Here is a 24,528-nt window from a genome sequence, read left to right as displayed (position 1 = left end):
AGTGATATACTATATAATACTATACACCTTGTCAAACACAGTAATGGTTGTATCGGTTCATAGTACAGAAGTACTTAAGTGATCATAATGTATTCTCTAAATACCTTTAGTTCACCTAAATATTTACACAATACAGCATTTTCCTTTAGAGTACATATAAGGGCAGCAATGAAGTGACAGTTTTACACAGACATAAAATGAAAGAACTTGGTCCAAGTTTCATGCATTTGTGGCTGTATAGTCTCTTCTAAAATTAGTCTGCATCTATCTATCTATCTATCTATCTATCTATCTATCTATCTATCTATCTATCTATCTATCTATCTATCTATCTATCTATCTATCTATCTATCTATCTATCTATCTATCTATCTATCTATCTATCTATCTCTTCATTCAATTAATTTAAAATAGATATCTCAGACAAATCCTCACTAATCAATACTTCTATTTACATGGGGAGATTCAATCAAGTACATTTTTATACCATTTATATGCAATGCTGCATTTCTCAAAACACTTCATAGATTTATTTTAGCTCCCAATACAATTATACCAGGTATTTGTTGTTCTTAATGGATTGTCTCAAATGTGATGGAAATTGGGGAAAAATGTAATATTATGTGGGCACTTGAGGACTGGTTTGAGACACACTTATATAGTATAGTGGCCTACTGAAGATCTGGCTTTTTTCCCCCAAAAAATAATGTTATATTGCTGTGGAAGAGACATGGGGTAGTTATTAAAATAGATTCTGTTGACAACTTCATGATATGCTTGAAGTATTGTTACTCAGGTATACAGCTAATTCTGGCCACATGTATCTCAGTGGTTGTGTGCCACTGCATAGTTTGGCAAAGAAGACCTGTCAAATTATAGTGGAAAACTCGGAGGGGATCATTTCACCACAAGCAACACTGTAATAATAAGTCAACCTCTCATACTCACCTCTGACAACAGGTCCTTTATTCATTCCTTCATCTTGGGTGCGGTGGATAAGAAGCCTATCCCTGGAGCTCTGAGTGCAAGGTAGGAATACACCCTGGATGGGCTGCCAGTTCATGACAGGGCACCATGCACACACATACATGCTATATACACTTTAATGTCCCTAAATTCACCGACTAGACTGTTTTGGGAGGTGGTAGGAAAACTAAGAAACTGATAGAATCCGCAAAACTCCATACCTGAGCAATTAAATATTAGATAGATAGATAGCTTTATTGATCCTGAAGGAAATTCCAGATATCCAGCAGCAATAGAGACAGTAACACAAAGACAAGTTGTAGATTGCACGCTGTATATCTTACAAATAGTCAGTATACACAGGGTAATGTGATAACCAACCAGAAGTTACTAGTGCAATGTTAAGAACGAACGGGGTGGTACGAATAAGAGAAATAGAGGTTAATTGCAGTGCAGCCCTTGATGTGCAATTTTATATGAAACAAAGTGACAGTGCAAATAGTATTAATTGTTTAAATACCTAAACAAATGTGCCAAGAGCTGCATGGAAGTGACAATGAAATTGAGTCTGTAATGGCAAGATATGCAATAGTGAGAGTAACTGAGCAGACCCTGAATCTAACGGATGAGAGAGTTATACATGTAACACCGTGATGTATGTAGTAGTTGAGCCTTAGCCTAGATCTCCCAGTCCACATTACCATGTCCCTGTAGAGAGGTGTTGAAGATCTGGGAACAAAGGATTTCCTAAGTCTGTCTGTTGAGCAACTTTGAGACAGAAGTCTTCCACTGAACACACTGTTTACAGAAAACTATGTGCAGTGTGTGGTCGGGGTTGACCAGAGAGATGATTTTTTGTGTCATACCTCCCTGAAAGGTGTCCCTGAAAGCTCTTTACTCTTTACTTAGTCTTTGCTTTGCAACCTGAAGAGTCAAAAAATTCAGCATCTTTGCCTCTTAACCATAAATCAGACTTGATCTATAATTCATATCCACATTCACAAGAATTTAGACAAAAGGAGCTGTGTGTTTGGAGTTTATTTCATTTAATATAAACGAGGTTTAGGAATGTCAGCCCATCCCTGACCCACCCAGACACTTCATACTAACTGAGCTATGCAAATATTAGGATTATTGGTCTGAGGACCAAATTTGTGAAGGATGTTGAAAATTTCTAGACAAGGAGACAGAAGGTCACATGTCAGAGTCTCTGGTCTGAACTGGAGATACAGTCTCCTAACATAGTTCCCTCTTCAATCCTTGTTTAAAACGACTTTGCTTTTCTGTTTTAAATTACTGGAGCTATTTGTCTTTTCTCCCCTGCTGAGGTGGAGGTTGTAAATTCCTGGCTGAAGTCATTGTTATTATGTACATAGCCTTTGGATCTCATCCCGGGTTTTTTTTTTTCTCCCTCACTCTCTTCCCGAACACGAGCTTTTTAAGCGCAGCGCGAGACACAAACCGTTACAGCGCGCGCAGGCTGGGCATCAGTGGCTACCGTGAGAGAAAACAACTGCCTCATTTACATAGCCTTACATTTTTTGGTAAGTTTTATATTAAATTTACTTTCTTCATTTATGGCTTCTTTACATAAAATCCAATAAATACAGACTTCACTTGTATTGTAGATATCGCGCGTCTGTCTGTGTGTGTGTGTGAGCGCGCGCGCGACCAGTGACGGATGGACTTCCTCAGAGACGCTAACATTAATGCTAATGGCGCAGACACATCTTTAAGTACTTTGATGGAATAACTTTTCTGGGTTTTTATTTTATATAATTTATTTTTGTATAAAAAAAGGACCAGCACTTATCTATTTAATACGTTTAGTTTAAATCAACAGCTGCTTTTATAGTTCTCTGAAGCAGACTACAGGGTAAATGTCCACAGTCATTAAAGACAACATGGGGATTAAATAAATATAAATATATAAAATAACAAACATGGCCTAAACATATACATAGTCTAAAAGCACAATTAGTCCTGCTTTGTAATACTGTTTCATTAAAGTATTTGTAACCTGTATTGAGAGGTTTCAGATTAAAGATAGAAATCTTATATATAAATTTAAATATATAATTGAAAACAGTAATTTAATAGCCATGAGCAAATCTGACTCACACAGATAGAATGAACTGACCAGGCCAGATTAAGGTATATAGACCTCATTAAGACTCATTATACAGCTTCACTTCATCCCAGCCAAAACCATGAGCTTATTCTTCCCTAGCAACTTTTACACACCTGGATGTTTAGCCAAAACAATGACATCACCTTGCTTGGCATAACCATTACCTCATTTTATCCTTTTTCATGTCAGATTCTTCTGTCATTTAACATCTCCTCAAATTCTCAGAGCTTTGTGCTTGTTAAGAACATAATTTCAGAGCTACCTCATCCTTGCAAAAATATTTGTATGTGCTTCATCCATATAAGGTTTGTGCCGAGAGCACTGTTTGTACTCCTGGCTTCAGTGATCAAGAACTTTTTGGAACACAATTTGTGTAATTAGTCACCAAAAGAGTTCCAGCAGCTGGATTGTCTCATTCTCCCATCATGCTCCTCTGTGCTCCACTAGGGGGAACCATGTGAAGCTCAAGTGTCTACCCTCAGCACTGGAGGTCCTAATTAGGTAATGTGGAGCTGTGGAGACTTGCACTGGGGCATTCTGTCCACTGGGGGCAGATTTGGGACAACCTCTTGTCCATTATTCCCCTTTATCTCCAGCTGGCTGGATGTAAGCCATGTAACTGTCCAATAGCGATAATACTAAACAGTTCCGTCTACAATTACATAACTGTATTGTGCAAATTCAGCTCACCACAAAGGAATGGGGGTGGATAAGTCATATTATACAGAACTAAGCTAAATGGGAAAAAGACATAAAGACCGCGGCCTCTGATGGATCTGAATCAGAGCACAGAAAGTTGACACTAAGCTAAATGTTAAATCTATATGTTCATAATTAATCTTACAAACATTTACAGTTGTTTAAAATGCAGGAGATCTGAATAGCTTTTTAGAGTTTTAGAAATATGAGTTCCCTAAGGTGTAATATATGCGTATGAATAATTTATTCAGTAAAATGAATATCCTTTGAGCTTTATACACTACTAGCATGTGATGATCTGTTGATTTTACTGATGGTGGATTTCATATAATATGTGCAACTGTTTTTCTCACTGTGTGTGACTGCAGAAACAGGTAAAATAATATAATATTGTACTCACTTTATTAACATTATCACCACTTGCGCTTTCTGTCTGTGTGACTTATCTAGGACAACTTTATCAGGATAAAGTGTTTAGAGTCCACACTGAAAATAGTTCACAGTGAATTTGTGCATAGAAATACCTTTCAGTATTTTATTTCTGATAGAATTACTGAGAGCTGACCTTTCCAACACTACATATATGCTGCATATGCACGTGTTAGTGACTATACATACAGATCATTTTGTCACATCACTGTGCTGAATGGTAATGGTCAACTAGGCAGATGGAGCTCTCTAGTGAGAGCTATGGCTTGGTGCAGGCATGTCTAGAATGCTGCTCATCCGGGCTGCCCCAGGATTCCTGTCTCTCTGTGTGCTCTTACTTCACATTCTTAAAAGAAATTACTTTCAGCATAACACTCTGTAGATGGCCCCTTGCTTTATGAGGGACCAAGAATTCTGTTCAAGTACAGGCACAAATCATGTCCATTAGAGTTTTATTTAGACAGGGGTACTGGTAATTATTGGCACTTTGCATTTTAATACTTTATTGCAACTGTATGTACTGGATAAAAACATTTTGCTATCAATCTATGCACAGTAATTGTTAAAAACGTATTTTAACTTTTTGGTAAGTCTTTATAAGCTTTGCATACCAGCATTTAGGCAGTTTATCATATTCTTTCTGGCAAATCCTGTCAAGCTCACACAGATTGGATGGTGAGTGTCAGTGAACTCCCAATTCATGAACGTGTCCCTCCACAGATATGGGGTTCAAGTTCAAGACTTGTCCTGATCCACAGCTGCATTGTTTTGGTTGTATTCTTCAGATTGTGTTCATGCTAAAAGCTGAACCTTTGCTTCAGTCTGGAGCAGCTTCTTCAAGGACCTTTGCTTTTGTCTGCATTCATCCTTCCATAAATTCTAACTAGTTTCCCCTGCTTTTGAGAACTACCACCAGTCCATGATGCTACCATTACCATGCTTTATCAAGGGGATTGTATAAGCCAGTTATAAGACAGTGCCTAGTTTCGTGAGTTGAAATGCTTGGGATTTAGCCCAAAAAGTATTTTGCCTGTGTAACCAGTCTACTATAAAGTCCAGATTGATGGAGTATTCTGAGATGGTTGTCCTTCTGGCAGGTTGTCACATCTCTGCACTATTAGAATGGCCACTGGTTTCTTTGTCCCATCCTGGCCACGCCCGTTTAGCCCTGTTACTAAGCTTGGCCAGAAAGGCAGCTCTATGAAGAGCCCTAGGATAGTAGGGGAATTGGGACACAGGGTAGGTTTTTTCTTGCATGAACCTAGTTTCCTTTTAAAGCTATCAATAATAAAAAAAACACATCAACAAACATGTCATCAGGTAGTAGGGGACTGGGAAGGTGGTTGTAAAGATCATTTGCTATCACTAAACTCATGAATGCTATTCAGCTCATAAGTGCTTTTAACCCCTTCTAGAGCTGTGTGACATTTGTTCAAAATGTTAAAAATAACATTTGGACCAGTTCCTGTATGAGGACATTATCTCGTTGTGACACGGTGCCTGTTCTGCTGTGAGGATCCAGAGTGGATCTGCAGTGGATGCAGTACAACATTTGGCTTTAATCCAGAGACATATTTAGTGCCAAATTTCATTTCTCTCTTTCATTGAACCGCTTGCTCTCAGCATTATACAATAGTTTCTTTTCATATCGCCATTTTTGTCAAAAATTTTCTATCTAATGTCATTTTAGTCTGGAGAACTATGCTATGCATATTTTAAAGGACATTAAATCTTGCACTGTTTTTGGTAAGGCTTCCCTTCGAAAACATGCAGTGTTGTATTGGATTTTAAATTTTGGATTTTTGTTGGTTTTTGTGTACATGAACAGGCAGCTTCCTGAAACACTATTCCACGTCCAGCTCCGTCATGATTCTGATTCTTGTCCCACATACGTTGACCTTCATAAACAGTGTTTATAAACGAGCTGCAGATGGTCCTGACCAGATCAAGAGCCGTGCCTCTCTGTGTGGAGGGGGTAAGATAACAGATGAGTGAAGCGTTGTTTAGGGGTTGTGTCAGAGCGAGTGAGCAGAGCTATTTCAGGGCTATCCAGACGGGATGGTCTCAGCAGAGGACAGGTGGGATGGCATAAAAGCTTTCCATATTATATACTATACTTACACCTGCATGTCCACCAAATGACTCATTCAGACCAATGTCAACATTCCAACGTTTCAGAAATGTTGTATATGGAATCTATTTTAACACACATACATCATCACACAAAAGTCACCAGCAACTATATGGAAAGATACTGGTGCACACAGTCGGGTCTGTGGAAACACAGCCTGTGCTTATTAAGAATTTGTTGTTGTGGAAATTTCACAACCCATAATTGCGAATTATTATATTTATGATGCTCTATATTGTTACTATTAGCCTATTTGTCTGGTCATTTGAATGGGTTTCATCCACAACTCAGTATCTCAAAATCCTGTAATCTTGAATCTAATGACAATTTTAATAGAAATGTCTTCTGTGACTGGATAGTTCAGACGTCACCATCAGGACACCATTTCAGCAGGAACACCACATTAGTGTTTATACAAATTTGCACAAATGTATTTTTTGATAAAATGGCAAAACATGGACTAAATTTGATGTGTGAATGATTTTTTTGTGATTATAGATGAATGGACCGAGGAGTATTAAGTGGAATGGCTCAAAGTCCCTTTATAAGTCAGTAGGTATAGAAAAAACCCTAGTAAATAATAAAATCGACTACAATTTACTAAATTTCTAATTTAGACAATATCTGTTAGAAACTGCTAGAAGCGAATACAGAGTAATATGATACAGTTTAAAGTCACAGTACTATGAATACATAGCCAAGTAAAGGTAAGTACTCCACTATTCATGAAAGCATGAGACATGCCCTAATAATCTCATGCGTGGGTGAACACATAAATCATAAAAGGCTAATGGCTTATAAAGGTATAACATATCCATTTGATCCAGACACAGATACGTGAGAGATTGTTTGATAAATGATAAACACACACATTATGTAAACACAGAAAGAATACTGTATATATACTGTTCCTTTTAGATCCGAAGCCTTTGTAAACAGCTGATCCACTGATCCATTTCAGTATAGTACACAGATGTCAGACCTGCAAATATCAAGAGAAGCTTCCCAGTATCTAAAATCCCTTCTGCTGAAGTTCCTTTCTGTGTCCATGTCCCAACAAAGGAATTCAATATCTAGCCCTCTTTCCTCTTTACTCACCTCTTCCCCTGCTCATTTGGGGGCATATCCTAACATGGTTAGAACATGTGGTGGTTAAAGTATAATAAAGCCCGGGGCAGTACAGAATGTTTGGGGGTGGTTTGAAGTTGGGGTTGTGCAAGCAGAGAGTGGGGTATTGGTTCTAACTGGGGCAGGCGTGGTTTTGACTGGGGTATATATAACAGTGAGAGACTTTTTATTTACTCTCTACATTGAATTCCTTGGTCTAATAGTTTGTGTCATCTGCCAGCAGAAACCAACCATGACTTTCTACAGGCACTCAGGTAAAAGTGTTTGCTCTAGAATATTTGTAGAGCATCATGTAAGGATTCTGGTGACTTGCCTAAAGTCTGGAACTGAATCAGTGGTCAATGGCGTTGTAATCTGTGGGTGCTGATGTGATCAGCGTTCGCTGTTTTGGTTGTGTTGTAGGATTTGGGAATGTAGTATCCTGATTTCTTTGGTATCTATCTATCTATCTATCTATCTATCTATCTATCTATCTATCTATCTATCTATCTATCTATCTATCTATCTATCTATCTATCTATCTATCTATCTATCTATCTATCTATCTATCTATCTTTGTTCTGGTGTGCTGGTTATTGTTGGCAAAGCATTTTTGTGTGACTGGACTGCTTTTTATAAAAGTAAACAAAGAAATGAATTCAGTAACTAGGATTATGTGCTATGGATTGGTATGCGATTAGTCACAGTCTTTATATGTATACATTTAATGTCTCTGTTTTAGATACAGTAGTTTCTTTTGATGGATTTAGTTTCCATCACTGCTGCCTCTTCCTCAGTGACTCATTTGAATCCTATGAAGACCTTTTTGGATAATCCATGTTCTTCCCACTGGGACAAAATTGGTATTTTGTCTATTAAACACTCTGGCAGAACACACCAAAAGGATTACAGAAGTTTGGGGAAGCCAAATGCCCTCATAGTGCTGAGGTCACAGGGATGAAGTTCAGATTCAGACTCCGGAGCAACATTACTTTGTTTCTGTAATTCAAAACCCATTCCATGAAATCTACACTGCTTCAAAACGTGTTTACAAAATACTATATTCAAGTTGAAGTCTGGAACTCGCCTTTACTTTGGATCTACAGAAGCAGGGATGGTCACTGATGTGTTCTGTGAATGAACACTGATGTTTTCAGAAAGCCATAAATGAAAGTAATACAGTGGAGAAAGTTAACAGTTGTAATGTCAGTGTCCTTTGTAAAGCATTTTTTGCAATATAATTTGAAAAGTAATGACTACATTTCTGGTTTAAGCCACAAGACCTACCCTTTTAATAGTTTATCCCTCTTAAAATTATCCCTCTTATGATTCCTGGCAAACCCCAGGAATCATATTCACTTATTATAAAAGATTCTTTAAAATCTATTAACCAACATCGATAGTCAACAGTTGGGAAAAGTTTTGATCCGCTGAGATCGCTTAACTGTTTTCTGATGTGCTTTAACACCTTTGCTAGAACGAGCTTCTATTCCTACTCATTTCAGAAACTGAGCATTTTGGACATGGAAGCTATCTTTGTATCTTCTATGGGTGTTATTAACTGTACTTTTAATTAAATTGTGATGATTTGTCCTCAGTGAATAAGATCCTGCTTACATTGGTCTGATCTCTTTGGAATTTGCTATTCTGACCTATGGACACTAATGGGCTGTTTATACTGTACTGTATACTACCTCCAGCAGTATTTTAATCCATGAAACTATGGGAAAGACAACACCCAAAGACTGTTGACAGGAAAAGTCCACTGGGATGAATTAGTCTGTCCTTCAAAAAGTACAAACTCTTGTCGATGGCCAGAGCATGCAGCTCTGTCACCATTAAATGAAGGTCTTAAAGCTATTTGGAACCCATAATTGTGGCCAGTTGGATAGCTGTCCTTTCATACATATCTCTTAGATGTTTGGTATACAGTTGCCAGGCTATGCATGATTACAGCCAACATGGAGGGAGAACGGATTAGCATTCATCATCCTATTCTCATCTTTCAGGCGTGGAACATCTGAGTCACCAACACAGATATAAAGCTGCAATGTCATTGTATTTTCTTTCATAGGTTAAATAAAGCTGCTGACATTTGGTGCTGCTAATACAAGCAGACTGACATCTTGAAAGAATTAGTGCTGCATTGTTAGACTTTATGAATGTGCCAAGATAAATATTATGGTTTAAAAAAATATATCCTCACCTAGCCCTGCTTTTAAACATATAATTACGCATATTCTTCATCTGTACTGTACTGACCCCTTGAGGCAACAATACCACAGTAACAAGCATGCTTAGAATCAGGCTTATTATTACAGATGTCTAACTATTCAAAATGTATCTTCTTCTGTTATCACTACAGGCCCACGTAGCTATCTCAGCTCCATCATGACTGAGCGCTTCAACTGCTTCTACTGCAGAGATGACCTGCATGGCAAAAAGTACATCATGAAGGATGAGAAGCATGTGTGTGTGCGCTGCTTTGACAAGCTGTGTGCCAACACCTGTGCAGAATGCCGTCGACCTATAGGAGCTGATGCTAAGGTGGACTTCCTCTTTATTTACAAAAGAAATGCTATAATCCATGTTCACCACCAGCTCTGAAAATTGTATACTTTACTATCAAACATCCCTTATGAAATTAAGTATCGTTTAGTATATTTTAACAGGTGAATAAGTCACAGTGTGTTTCGTATAAACAGCTGACTAAATAAAAATAATTTTTTCCCCTCTCCGTTTTAAGGAGCTGACCCATAAGAACCGCCACTGGCATGAGGACTGCTTCCGCTGTGCCAAGTGCTACAAGCCGCTGGCCAACGAGCCTTTTGCAGCTAAAGACGATGGCAAGATCATGTGTGGGAAGTGTGGTGCCCGTGAGGACTCACCCCGCTGCCAGGGCTGCTACAAAGTCATCATGCCTGGTGTGTAATTCCACTCATTCCAGCTGGTGTCTGTCATCACAGTCTCATCATTAGTAAATTGATCCTACTGTTGAGTATTCTTTAAAGCCAGCCCTTGGCTACTGTGTTTTCCCTTCAGGCTCTCAAAATGTGGAGTACAAGCATAAAGTGTGGCATGAGGAATGCTTCATCTGCTTTGAGTGCAAGCAGCCAATCCGTTCTCAGAGTTTCCTGACCAAGGGGGACGAATTCTACTGCGGTGCTTGCCATGAGAAGAAGTTTGCCAAGAATTGTGCCCGCTGCAAGGAGGTGACTGCTGCAAGCACAGAGTAGAGCAGAGATTCCCAAACAGTTGGTCACTGAGGGCATTATATTTCACACGCAGTGACAGAATGACATTTAACAAATAAAACAGTGAAGTAAAATACTCCTGAGGAATTAGCCTTCTGGATATCTGACCCTCACACACCAAAGCCTGTTGATGTGTTTGAATATACGCTTTCAGTGTATACTGGCTGCCTAGTATGTATTTAACGTATATAATCAAATCATAATCAAATCCCTAGATGTTGATTATATCTGTAGATGGCATAGACCTTGTAAACACATCACTGAACCACTTCTTTCTATTCGTTTGTTCTAGCAATTAACAGGCTGCTTATTTTATATTAGTTAAGTTCATTTCAGATATTAATGACAGAGTGACAACCAAGTTCGATTTCACAATCCAAAATTAGCTAGCATGCAATTAAAGTGCAATATCTGGAAAAGCCCTCCATATATCACAGAAACTGCTCCCCTGCTATCCACACATCAGTCTGTAAAAAGATTTGTCTGTTCCAGTACAATGCAAGTTGCACTAGAGTAGAAAATATACAGAAAAACCTAATCGAATTAATAGCTGTGTATACATTTCATTATTACTGATCACCCGATTTATGCGAATATACTGTTTGATTTCAGTGCTTGAACATTTGTTTTATTCCAATCATTTCTGTCAACCATCTTGCAGCCCATCTCCTCTGGTGGGATCAGCTATCAGGATAAACCCTGGCACTCTGAATGCTTTGTGTGTAAGACCTGCAAGAAGCCACTGGCTGGTGCTCGCTTCACTGCTCATGAGGATGATTTCTACTGCGTGGACTGCTACAAGACCTCCGTGGCCAAGAAGTGCTCTGGATGTCAAAATCCTATTACTGGTAAATATGGATGGATGATGCTGAGGTGTAGTGATTTAATATGTAGAATGTGCTTTTTAATAGTTAGAAAACACTAATATGCTGAAAAGAATGTTTGACACCCACATAAATATGCTTCTTACAGGTTTTGGCAGAGGGACTAACGTGGTGAACTATGAGCACCACACTTGGCACGAGTACTGCTTTAACTGTAAGAAGTGCTCCCTGTCCCTGGCTCACAAGCGCTTCGTCATGCATGAGGAGAACATCTACTGCCCTGACTGTGCCAAAAAGCTGTGAGGCTGCAGATGCTCTTTCCAGATTTCGTTTTAAGGAACGGTTTCCACCTTATACTGGTGGCAACTGTAATTCATTATTAGTGCTTGTGTTCTGCTCCTCTACATGGTGATTCAATAATCAAACACATCTATCTAAAGCAAAAAAACAAAAAAAACAAAACAAAAAAAAGTGACCTCACAAATACGATGGTTTTAGTGATGAGGTGCAGCACAGATTGAAGCAGGCAGGATTTTTCTTGGTAGAATATAGTGAGTGGTGTGCAATCAGTGTAATAAAATCTCCAGTCAGTTATCCATTTCTTCAGAGCAGTACATGAGCGGCTCTGGCGAGTTGCAATACTGAAATAATATTTTAGACTCGATTTAAAAAATAGGAAACCATGCAAGGCTTTACTGGAAGATTTCTTCTCATGAAGCTTTAAGGCAAACTGTTTCATGTCGCTTTGTGGAAATGTATTTTTTGTCTGTTTAACGTTATTAACACACCTGAGTACTATGCTTTTGGAATTCTGCTGTGACACATTTAACATGAATCCTTTGGCATGCAACAATATTAGTATATACTTTATTCATGGCATTTTGGGTGAAGGAACAATGAATCTGAACAATAAATTTCAAGCTTCAACTAAAGCCTTCATTTATGAAGGATGAAAGCACAAATATCTTACAGTTGGTATGAACAACATTAAAAACATTTCCTTATTTTATCTAGCAAAACTTTATTTGAACAGTTTATAGCTTTTTCCAGTATATTTTGGGTAAATTTACAACTATAATTTTCAAGATACACAATATTGCATCCTATGTAGGGCCCTGGTCAAGTAAAATGATTGTCATGGCCAGTGAAAGCACATCATGTAACATTTAGGTTGTAACATATGAAAATAAATATGTCTCTCACCCTATTTCTAAGGCACCATTCTATCCTATCACCATGATGAGCACTGTAAGCTAGAGAACAAGCTCTGAAACCCAAAGCACTCAAGGGTTTACAGGGTCCTGGATGAAAGAAGCAGCAACTGCAATGATGTGACCCTGTCTGAGTGACCATGCCGACTTCCTGCAAAAGCAGCACACACCAAAAAACACACACGGAGATGCTTGTGCAGCAGCCACTGCAAGACTCTAAGCACTTTGGGGTGTCTAACATTTTTGTAAACCACGTGGTAGGGAGGGACTGCGGAAAGGCTAAAATAAACAAAAAGGGTTCTGCAGCCCAGCGCTCCCTTACACGCCAAGCACATGCTTATTAGTTTTTTTTTTTTTTTTTTTTGCCTGAGTGGAATTCCAGTGTAATGCCACAGGAATTCTAGACAGTGTTTGGGTCTCAACCTGACAATTTTAATTCTAGGGTGTCCCTTATCCTGGAGGAAAAAAAATGGCAATTAATTAAACTGAGCAACAAAACATGGTTTTCAAGTAAATGATCCATGCCTATAAGAGAAAGAGTGGTGTTAGGAGAGGAATGATACTAATTAGTTCATTAGTAAATGACCACTATTTTAAATAATGAAATGCCCTGTGCTCAGTGGCCCAAATCATTTCTGAGTAAAATAGTGTATACAAAAAGCCCACACTTGCCCAAAATAGACTATGGACCCATAACAGTCTCTACTCAACACTTCAAGCATTTGAGGTTCAAGCTTTTCCTTACACCTACTCACAACAGTGCTATGAAATGGACAGGAACTCAAACAGCATTTCTACTAGCTATGAGCCCTGAGCACAATTCATCTGGATCCACTACCAGGATTTCCAATCTTTTAACCTGTAAACAAGGTCCATATCCTTCGTTTTTGTGCAGTCACACCAAGACAATCATGTTTGAATCAACCTGACAACAATGCCAAATCATATTTTACCCAAAATAACTTGCAATAACAACCCCCTGCAACGTTCATATTCCTCATCCTTTCATTCCCCGGAGGGACAGGGCCAGGCTCTATCATGTTCTACATCAGATACTGTTGAGTAGCAGCAGAAAAAAAAAATGCACCAGAGAGGAACCAACCAAAATACACTTCCCTTCCCCAAGCCTTAGAATAACAGCTGAATACTGATCATGTTCATAATACTTACAGAAGTAGGAATATAATTTTAAATATTACCTATATGAGATCGATTTTACAAGACATAAAACTGGCTGAGCCAGGGATTAAGGATTTTAAAACGTCAGAGGAACAGAAAGGTAGACTTTAAAACCCTTAAGGACCTGACAGAACTATGAGCCTGAGGGAATGTGGGAACACTAACAATTATTCAAGCTTTGAAACCAGACCAGAGAATCCCTCCTGCCTAGCACCCTATAAGGAACAACATGCACCTACACAGCTCGTTTCAATGTGCAGATATTTAAAACTTACAGTAATTTCTGTGTGCTAGAATTACATACTGGAGTAAGAAACAGATTCACTCTGACATTCAAAGATGTACATTAGTTTTGGGATGCTCTTACATTAGACTCGTGTGAATATCTAACCATGTTTACACTTAGAAATGTAGAAATATATGTAGAAGAAAACGTCCACATTCTGCAACAGCCACAAGCCTAAGACGTACAACTTTAAACAACCTTCATTCAACAAGTTACAAATGTTTCCAAGATTTCACCTTCATCCTTTAAAGACTAAAGCAATTTGAAAAGATTTTGTCTGAGCTTGAAATTCAGCACTTTAACCAGATCCTATTGTCATCTTTTTATGAAATACCTTGACCAAGCTTGCTAGGGTTAAAAAGTTTATACAATGCTTCACAGCAGGAGGGAGGACAATTAGCAGCCTGTTGGCCTGCGTCATCACATTAGATTGGGCAGGAAGCTGGAAAATGCAGGTAAAGCGCTACATGCATCAGTGTAACTTTAAGGAAGCGCTGCCAAGGCTCTCTACAGACTCATAAGCAGAAAAGGCCTGGATAACTGTCATATAGTTGAGCAGAACTCAGTTCACAAACATTTTTAAACCAGTGTGTGAGACAGCTGGAAGTCTGCCTCCTCTGAACTCAACAGCTTTACTTCACATTAATTGCTCACTTCTGCTTAGGTCCACTGACAGCCTGGGATCATTGAAATACCTAACTCTACACCGAAATACAAATATGAAAAATTCAACAAAATGAATAAAGAAAGGGACAAGTCATAGAAGAATAAATTACAAAAGACTCAACATAAAAAAAAGATCAAAATAACAATAATAATGACGCAAGAAAAAAAAAAAGAAAACTGACAAGATGCCAACAATGGAAAGAATGAGGCAGGAAAACAGAATTAAGCATAATGGAAGATTATGTTTCCCTGAAGCATTTCTCTTATTTTCAGCTATGACTTGAAAAAGAAAATGTATTTTCGACTTTTCGGAGGTGCAGACGTTGAGGCCTTCCTCTGTGATTCAGAGTTTCTCTGGATGTCCAGCTGAGCACAGGAAACTTTGGAACTCAACCAGACAAACATCATGGAGTGCAATTAGCAACCGTCCTTGGGGGAAGATCAAAATCCAATCAAATCTCTGAGGAGAATTATGTTGGGAAACAAAGAAAGGGAGAAACAGGGCAGTGAGGAAAACAGGGCAATTCAGTACAATGCATATATCTTCAACAGGAAGCTATTTACTTGTTATTAAGGATTAAAAAAAAAAGATAAGAATTATATAAAAAGCTCCTCACCAGAAAGGGCTTCAATGGGTTGAACAGGATGGAGGGAGTTCACAGGGGCCGACTTGTCATCAAAGGCCACTCTGGGTCCTTCAGGTCCCACACCACAATCTATTAGACCCTGATTACAGGAATCGGGCTCCATGAGAGACCGGCCTTTAGTGTGAACTCCCAGATCAATGAACTCTTCAAAGCTCCAGGACCCTGCTTTCCCATTCACCCCCATCTTACTGTCCTCATTCACAAACTCCGAGCCCTCCACTAGATGTGTCTTTGGATGAGAACTACTAGAGGAGACAGAATTGAAGCTTTAAATGATGAACCAGGCAACTGTATTAATAAAACCTCTTTTAAACAAACAAAAAGCAAGCTGTTCACAGCTACAGTTTTGTACTACAGCAGTCTGTGAACATTGTGTTCATACCTGGTCATGTGTCTTTAGTATCAAGATCAGATGTGGATAGAGATTACCATGAGGTAATATTAGCTACATATGACTACTCAGACCATAAAAGGAGAGTTCAGTATTCAGGCACAGTCATATTTTAAGTAATTATGAGGAACACCGTTTGTGTTTTACAATTTTATGAAGCTGTATTTAACATGCGAGCGAGGCTCAGTGTGACATCCTGTGAGGTGACTCACTCCTGAACTGCACTCCCTAGCCAGCTTCCTTTTTTTGGGGGGGAGAAGTTGAATGGTATCAAAATCTAAATTCTCTAATTAAGACTTGACCAAGAAGAACAAGAAAATGTGGAGAAGGCCATCTGCTTTAAGAGTAAGTGTAAAAATACAGAAATAAAAATAAATCTTAATTTTAAATTAGCCCCACATCTATGCGTAGCTTTCCCCATCAAGTGTTTCCAGTTAGAGCAAGTGCCATTATAAATAAATAAAACCATTATAAATAAAATCATTAATGATTATTTAAAACCATTTTCTGCACAAGATGACAGGAATCAAGAAATACAGGAAATTGGTGGTAAAGTATCAGGAGTCTTTTTTTAATGCGATTAACATAGCTAGACACAAAACTAGTGTGAACGCACATTATTAAGGAGCCACTTAAGATGACCAGGTATGAACAGGGTCTAAGATGAAAGTTAATATGCTAGTTTTAAAACTATACTATGCTGTAAAACTGCATGATAGGATCCCTCAGTTGAGGGACATATAAGATAAAATAAGGCAATTTCTGTACCCGTTGGCTGTGGGCTGTGCTGCACTGACATCATTGTTGTTTTCTTTGTCATCCACTTTGCTCTGTCCATTCACACTGTTGAGTGGCTCTGATTCCAACTGGCCTTCCTCTGAAGTCATGCCTTGCTCCTGGATGTCTGACTGAATGTCTGGCTGGTCGATGTTATCCTCAGAAGGCACAGATTGATCCTCTGAAATCAGGAAGATCAGGAATGTGAGTGTAATAAAAAGCAGCCAAAAGTCTATGTAATTCATCCTAAACTGCAGATTAAGCAAATAAACATATACATATAACCTTACCCTTGGTTTCACAGTTTAGCTGGTCAGTAAGATCGTCACCGTTCTCGTCTGGAATGCCTCTCTCATCGTTACCCTGCAGGAAAGAATCACCAACAAACTGAAAGCCCTGCTTTATCACTTCAAAACCTACAACAGCCCTTACTTAACCTAAGCAATATTTAACTAGAAAAAAAAACAGACTTGCCTTGAAATCATTTTGGTCCATTTTTCTGGTTCTCTTCATAATTTCCTCAATTCTCTGAAAAACAAAGATGAACAAAAACATTTACACGGAAGCCTTTACAAGCAATGCAAAAATATATCTCAAATCCAGGAGAGAGACTTCATGTCTACTCTGATGAGCACAGTTTCAGTACATATTTGAAATAAATACTCGTTATACAACCATAAGTTCCCTGGAAACTTCTCATCCAGTTCCTTCTGCATCAATGCTGCTATTCAGAGTTTACCCAATGAAAATTTCTAATAGTTCCTTAATTCTAACAGGTTCAAAGGAACTACTGTTGCAGCTGCAGTTAACAATCCTGGCATCCTCAGCAAGAGCTGGCCCCACATTTAGTGACCTATTAGACTGGCAAATTTGATCCTCAATAAATCCTAGATGCATGCCAAAAATTATGTGGCCTGCTTTGGTACATATTTTTTAAGTTCATAAAGAGACTAAGCATTGTAATATGTGTGTGGAGTTTGGACTTGTCCTGGGTGATCTTCTCCTTGATGGAGAACAGAGGAGGCAGCAGTACAAAAATCTCAGTACATTGCTTCAAAATATGTTCCCTGCTAGCTCTTCGTTCTCTCTTCGGCCACTGCTCACAACCTTGGGGTAACCATGGACCATAAACTTTCCGTTTCCTCCCATGTTGCTAATGTGACACGCTCATGTAGGTTTCTACTGTACATCATCAGAAGGATTCGGCCTTTATCCACTGCTCAGATGCTTGGTCAGTCTCTTGTCATATTGAATCTGGACTACTGCAACTCTCTGCTGGCAATGCTGAATGCAATTCATCCTCTGCAAATGATCCAAAATGCAGCTGCGTGACTTCAACCTGCCTAAGTTCTCACACACCACCCCACTGCTGTGCACCTTCACTGGCTTCCGGTAGCCGCACGCATCAGATTTAAAACACCGATGCCAGCCTACAAAGCCAAGAATGGACCAGCACCCTCTTACCTCAAATCTCTTATCACTCCTTGCACTGCACCCCTCTCTCTCAGATTTACTAGCACTGCTCTACTGGTCCTACAATCTCTCAGGGTAAGAGGTAGGAGTATCAAGACTCTCTTCTGTTCTGGCACTGACATGGTGGAATGAACTTCCCCAAGATGTCTGAACAGCTGAGTCACTGTCAGTCTGTAAATAACAGGTGAAGACCTACCTCTTCATAAAACACTTAGTTTACCCTGTTTGTTTTATGTATTTACATTTTTTTTTTTTTTAAATTTTGCAGTATTTCGTCCCAATACAGTTTTTAGGCTGATGGTATCCTAAGTTTGTGACCTAGTGAACCAGTGTTAATGTATTCATCGACTGAGACTTCAAAACACTTTTCTACTTCGCTCTAGATGACATCTGCCAAATGCCAGAAATGTGAATGTAAATGTAGCTCTATTATTAGCTACTGTCTTTATCAAATCAACAACACAGCCAATGATTACACTTTAATTCTGAATAATTTAAATCCAGTACTACTAAAAGCATTTATACTGTCAAAACACCAGATCATTTGTGCTGACACTCAGGCTTCCAACTTGACTATTTTCTCAATTGAAAAATGACCCTGAAGTTCAAGGCAGGGTAGGCAATATAGATTTAATATGATAGTTAATGATAATAGCTTTGGTTATAGTGTTATATATTACAAATTTTTACAGAATGGTGAATTCTGCAAAATTAGCGTTATGGGGACCTTGATCTACAAAAGCAACTATAATTACCTGAAGAGTGAAATGTGTGCAGAGAGAGCAGGTTTTAAATAAGTGGAATGATGGTGTTTCACCTTCTTCCTCTCCATGCGCTCCTGCTGGTTCTGCTGCATGATGCGCTCCCTCTCCTGTCGCTGCTTCTCCGCCTCCTCCAGAGCCTTTGCTTCTGCCTCCTCTCGCTGTAATTGGACACAAGATCCATTACTCAATGACTAGTACTAAGAGCTTTCCGAAGGATATGTATGATGTATAGATTTTAGCTTGCCTCTTTCTGTAACTCGGCTTTTTTCTGTTGTTCCTCCAGCTCCAGTCTCTTTCTCTCCTCTTCTGCCTTACGAGCATTCTCCTCCTCTTCCTTCTTTCTCTCCTCTGCTAGAATCTTCTCCTCCTCCAAACGCCTTGCTCTCTCCTCCTCAGCCAGCCGCTTCTCCTCCTCTTTTCTTAGCCTGCAATGCCAGAAAACTATTTAGCTCTTCAGTACATTAGCTACCATTCCTGTATAATGCTGCAAACAACTGATTCTGTTTACACTAAATACCAGAAAAAAAGTATGTATAAATAAAAATAAAAAAGTAAATGTGTATTCACCTCTCCTCTTCCTCTCTCTGTAGTCTGAGTTGCTCCTCTCGTTCTTTCTGCTCACGAGCCAGGCGTCTGTTCTCTGCCAGGATCTTAGCAGCTTCAGCAGCGGAGTTAGTGCTTGCTGTGGTTTTCAAACTAGGATCTGGAAGATTCACGCAGCCAATCAGTTCCTTCACCAAACAACCACATATTATGTGCAGGTGTTTGGCTAGTAACAGATAAGGCTTTATAACACATTATAAAACAGATATGCTAAATAAAGCAGCCTGAAGTGAATCAGCAGCTTCCAGCCATCGAGTCCAGAAGAGGGCGCAGTAAGTCAGTGTAACCAGGAGCTGACTATACAGTAAAGTATACAGACTTAAAAGAAGATGGAGTTATTTAGAGGTTTATGGGTAAATGTACCCAACATGTCCCAAATTTAAAATATATATAAGCACTGTTTATCCAAAGAGGTGTGTTTATATAAACATTTATTTGACATTAAATTAGCCTTATAAAACCAGCAAGATCACAATAAATTCTTATGAAATTTTGTGTACATTCTTGTCTGGAAACGCTGACAACAGTGCCACAGTAAGTGAGCACATTCGCCTCACACCTCTAGCGTACTGGGTTCGAGGCTTGCTGTGTGTGTGTAGTGGTTTCCTCCTACAGTCCAAATACATGCTACTAGGCTGATTGGAGTCTCTAAATTGCCTGTAGTGTGTGATTGTGTGAGTGAATGAGTGTGTGTGTGCCCTGCTATGGGTTGGCACTCCGTCCAGGGTGTATCCTGCCTTGATGCCCAATGACGCCTGAGATAGGCACAGGCTCCCCGTGACCCGAGTATAGATCAGATAAGCGGTACAGACAATGAAGGTATTTCTATACTCTAGCGCAGGATTGTCAAACAGATTCTGCACAGGCTAATTTATTTAACAGCGCATTTTTTCTGTAGATTAAGATCAATCATATTAAAATCCCATTTGTGAAAAAAAGACTATACAACTGTTTGAACTATACAATATTTAAAAGAAAGATCTATTTTTAGAAACTTATTTAACTGTAAACAAACACTGCTGCTTCTTTTTGCATGTTTCTTCTGTAAACACACCCTATGCTCTGTGGAAGCCATTTTTATTGTTAACTGGCTTGTGGTCACCAGGTTAATCAGTTTGTCTCTTATTACATGGATTGTTATAATACTACAGGACTATTATATTAGTGTTATTATATTTTAAGATACAATAACCTAACCATCATACCAAAACACAATGTGACTCCTTTGCACATCAGTAATTCCAGTCCTGCAGACTCTCACAGCTCACATGACTCAGCACAAAGTGCTTGGTATTTTCCTAGTTAGTTGAAATGTCAGTTTAAGCAAGAAAAATAAATCTCTTCAGTTCTTGGGGAACTTCAGATTTGGTTTGGTTAGCAGTTATACTGAATAAAGTAATTGAATGTGGCCAGGTAGTTCTCACCATCTTTGGGCTTGGTGCTGGGGACTGGGCTGGCTGTGCTTGTATCTTGATGTTGTGATGTTGGAGTAGTCACTGGAGATCCATCTTTAGGTTTGGACTCTCTCTTCCTCAGGATAGGAGGGCCAGTTGGAGTAAGGGCAGGTTTCTGGATAGGTGGAGGTTTAGAAGCGGGCTGAGGGGATGGAGGCCTCGGCTTCCCCCCACTGGGGGAGGGTGGCCGATAACGAGGGCTTTGCCTGGAAGAAACACAAAAAAATCTGTCAGGATAGCCTGAAAGAAGAGAGAGATTAAGACGAAAGAGCAAAGTTATGTAGGTCTCTTACTTGGTTGCTCCAGGTGATGGTGCTCTCCTGGGACCACTGACGGGGCCTGGGGAGGGAGATCGATGGCGACTGGGAACGGTGGAAGGGGAAGGAGGACGTTTTGCTGCTGGTGAAGTGACGGACTTGTCCTTTTCAGTTTTCTACATGCAAACATACATCCAAAATGTAAGTAGTTTTCTCACCCCAAACTACTAAAAAGAGCCATGTTTATTCTGAGTGCAGTCATGTTATATGTAGGCTTGTGTGAAAGAACCGTATTATCAACCGTACATGACAGCAAAAAGTGATCGAAGCAAAAGTGTCAAATCAAACAACGTCAAGAGAAAATGTCAGCAATATTATACTATCACACTTCTATTATTTTAGAACAGGATTTCTAAAAGGATGGCATGATTAACATATTTATAATTAACTACTACATATTTCTACAGAATCACTTAAAAATCCACCATCCAATATTCAGTTATTCTGACTGCCAAAGCATCTGAGTGCAGAGCTGGAAATCCTCTTCTACTCTCTTTAAATCTGTAGTGGTGGGAATGCTTCATTTACTGCCTTTTTTGGGCTCTGGTCTATTAAAAAGTTTTTTAATATAATTCACAATCAGGGCAAAGTATATATCACACAAGCCTAGGTGTGTTATGTAGGAAGTGCACTGTTCTTATAATGATTTTGACCTTAATCTCTGTACAGGTACCAGTAACATTTTTTGCATCTGAATCACTGATGTATTTTGTGCCATGGATACACGTGATGCTGACTAACAACTCGGATCTTGCACGTGAACACAGGACACAACTTGTCTTAAAGCACTCACCACCACTGAAGAGTGAAGTCCTAAGACTAAAAGACCTATACCTATAAAGACCTATAAAGGCCCAACGCAATCCCAATAAATACATTAAATTGATAAAACCGACTTTTCTTTATATACTATGGATGATAAACAATGGTGATGAACTGATTATTTTGTGGTAGGAACATATCCCAGCAGTCCAGATTGTTACTGCAACAGCAGCTGACAATGTCAAGGTGAATATACCAGGCCTCTGAGGTCCAACTATTTATACTACACAGGCCCCATAGCTGCCCGAATCAAAGCAAGGTCACTCAAATGGCAGTGGGACAAAGGCAGAGGGTGTCACAAAATCTATGGTCTGCAGAATATATTATAAGTATATGACATTACATTATTTTATATTACTGCAAATTAGCGGGCAACTTAGACTGAATTAATGATGCAGTCATTTCCTGGGGTTTTGTAAATCACAATTTCAAAGTTTTAAGTCCCTGCAGAGTGTCTAATGCAATATAAATGTTGTCGGAATGCTCTCGTTTGGTAGGAAAAACTCACATTTTTTTTGGTATTTTGTTCATTGTGATTCACTATGGCTAGTATTTAAATATGTAACTTAAAATATTTAATGACAAAATGATAAACTAATCTGAACATATTTTAAATGTTCAGAGAGAAAATAGTTGGCAGTGCTTTCATTACCATGGGTCATGCTATAAGAAATAAAATGCACTACAATTTCAAAAACAGGACTAGAAAATGCAAACCTTAGAGGCCCTGAGGTGAACCGCCCTGCTTTGCATTCAGCAGACGATTCGTGCGTTGTGCATTGATGCCATTCTGACTAAAGCTCAGACAATGGCCCAGTGTGTCATTTTGTGAGATCTTGTCAGGCAAGGCCAAAAAACCTCATTTGCAGCAACTGATATTACTTAATTTGGTTACTGGTTTAACTAAAAATGTATTATTTACTTAATTTGTTTTTGAGAAAACCTAGCTACAGAATCACAAACAATCAAGGATACTGCAACTCAGAATTCTGTTTCCTCTGCCTGTCAGAGCATGCTTTAGTTTCATCAGATATAGCTTGAGAGAAGGGACAGTTCCTTGATTAGAATCAGAAATAAAAGTACAAGCCTGCTTTGCAAAGCAAATCAAAACGGATACATGCTTATAAAATTGTAGGTCTACTATTTCATGGAACTTAATCCAGGCAGAGTAAGACAGGGAATGGGAGTAACATCTTTTCTCTCTTCATTATATTATCCTTGTTTGACATACGAGGTAACCTTTGGGATCATTTAGTCTTTAGAACATACTTAAGCCTTTCCATACAACCACCTAGTAACTGTATCTAAGCAAGACTAGTATATATAAAACCATGGAAGTAAAGAATGATATTTTAAAATCAGCTCACCTGAGCCACATTAGAGATGGATTCAGAAGAGGCAGAGGTAGAGCTGGGGGCATTTTTTTGGCGATCAATGCTGCGACTTCGCAGGGGGCCACGGGTGGAAGGCAGTGGCGTGGACGACACTGATCGAGGACACAGATGAGACTCTGATAAAGGATATGGTCATCCGAGCATGGGACGGGTCGAGCCGGGAAAAGGACCACGAGCGGGCCAGTGGGTGATGCATAAGCAGGAAGTATAAAGAGGAGAGAAGAGGATGGGGATGATGAGAGCACAAAACAATTTGCTATATGTTAGATCTATACTGATTGATGGAGGAGATTTGTCACTGATTTAGAAGCAAGCAATGATTGGTTTGGGTGGGCGAGGCTGGCAGGAGATTTGACAGAGACATTACTTACACACACACACACACACACACACACACACACAGTGAGAGTGAGTGAGTGAGTGAGTGAGTGTGAGAGAGAGAGAGTGAGACTGAGAGTGAGCATGAGAGAGAAAGACAGTTGGGGTAGGTGCACTCGCATCCTGGCACAATCACAAGTGATCAGAAGATTCTAAGCTGAACACACTGGACACCTGAGGCACCAAAGTAAATCCTCCAGCCTCGAATGGTGAACAGCCCTCAAATCACCACAAGCACCACACACACACACTTACACATAAACAATTTTGTAAATTCAATTAGCTCAAAAAAACAAACTTTGCATATTAGTAGGGCTATTACACAGTATCATTCTGAATAAGTCTGTCACCATTAATATTCTAAAACTGTCAGTAATTGACTATGTATGTATTTGTTTGTTAATAAAGAAATTATAGGTAAAACTACATATTTCTGCAGATCGGGAATTGAGTTTTGGAGCACAGAGAAAGAGCAACACCATATAAAATAATGCATTGTACTATTGTCCTGGACACATTGACACTATTGAATGACCTCTGAATGAAAGAGTAACAGTAAATAAATGTTGTGTGTGTGACTAACATACATACAGATACATACAGATACATACACATACAGATACAT

General features: G+C 39.0%; 2 protein-coding genes across 16 annotated transcripts in view; one reads left to right on the top strand and one right to left on the bottom strand.

The window, feature by feature from the left end:
- The first annotated feature begins 2,237 nt into the window (after positions 1-2,237).
- Positions 2,238-15,035, top strand: fhl1a (four and a half LIM domains 1a). 2 transcript variants are annotated; one of them, XM_058397105.1, is made up of 6 exons: positions 2,238-2,510; positions 9,829-10,010; positions 10,210-10,387; positions 10,506-10,675; positions 11,379-11,565; positions 11,690-15,035. In XM_058397105.1, exons 1-6 carry the CDS (start codon positions 2,333-2,335, stop codon positions 11,842-11,844), a joined length of 1,050 nt encoding a protein of 349 aa, XP_058253088.1. In that variant the 5' UTR covers positions 2,238-2,332; the 3' UTR covers positions 11,845-15,035. The 2 variants fall into 2 exon arrangements, with proteins under 2 accessions (XP_058253088.1, XP_058253089.1); XM_058397106.1 differs by lacking the exon at positions 2,238-2,510 and adding an exon at positions 7,601-7,738.
- Positions 9,828-24,528, bottom strand: part of map7d3 (MAP7 domain containing 3) — a 33,372-nt gene continuing 18,671 nt past the window's right edge. For 8 of the 14 annotated variants that reach the window (XM_058397089.1, XM_058397094.1, XM_058397096.1 and 5 more), the window contains 11 exons: positions 23,499-23,641; positions 21,286-21,425; positions 20,963-21,198; positions 19,503-19,638; positions 19,180-19,360; positions 18,989-19,093; positions 17,173-17,226; positions 16,989-17,061; positions 16,690-16,879; positions 15,501-15,775; positions 9,828-15,343 (listed from right to left, as the gene is read on the bottom strand). In XM_058397089.1, coding sequence (XP_058253072.1) covers positions 15,336-15,343; positions 15,501-15,775; positions 16,690-16,879; positions 16,989-17,061; positions 17,173-17,226; positions 18,989-19,093; positions 19,180-19,360; positions 19,503-19,638; positions 20,963-21,198; positions 21,286-21,425; positions 23,499-23,641 — 1,541 coding nt within the window. In that variant the 3' untranslated portion in view covers positions 9,828-15,335. The remainder of the gene's footprint in view (positions 15,344-15,500; positions 15,776-16,689; positions 16,880-16,988; positions 17,062-17,172; positions 17,227-18,988; positions 19,094-19,179; positions 19,361-19,502; positions 19,639-20,962; positions 21,199-21,285; positions 21,426-23,498; positions 23,642-24,528) is intronic. The other 6 variants (XM_058397091.1, XM_058397095.1, XM_058397097.1 and 3 more) reach the window with 2 other exon arrangements.

Source organism: Hemibagrus wyckioides, linkage group LG08, assembly GCF_019097595.1.
Source record: "Hemibagrus wyckioides isolate EC202008001 linkage group LG08, SWU_Hwy_1.0, whole genome shotgun sequence".
NCBI classification, from domain to species: domain Eukaryota; kingdom Metazoa; phylum Chordata; class Actinopteri; order Siluriformes; family Bagridae; genus Hemibagrus; species Hemibagrus wyckioides.
Note: the sequence above shows the minus strand (reverse complement) of the source record. Positions and strands in the feature narration are given on the sequence as shown.

Excerpts from the sequence above, each read along its gene's own strand:
- fhl1a (XM_058397105.1), top strand. The coding sequence starts at position 2,333 with ATGTACATAGCCTTTGGATCTCATCCCGGGTTTTTTTTTTTCTCCCTC. Across the intron at positions 10,011-10,209 it reads CTATAGGAGCTGATGCTAAG|GAGCTGACCCATAAGAACCG; the intron begins GTGGACTTCCTC and ends CTCCGTTTTAAG. Across the intron at positions 10,388-10,505 it reads CTACAAAGTCATCATGCCTG|GCTCTCAAAATGTGGAGTAC; the intron begins GTGTGTAATTCC and ends TTTTCCCTTCAG.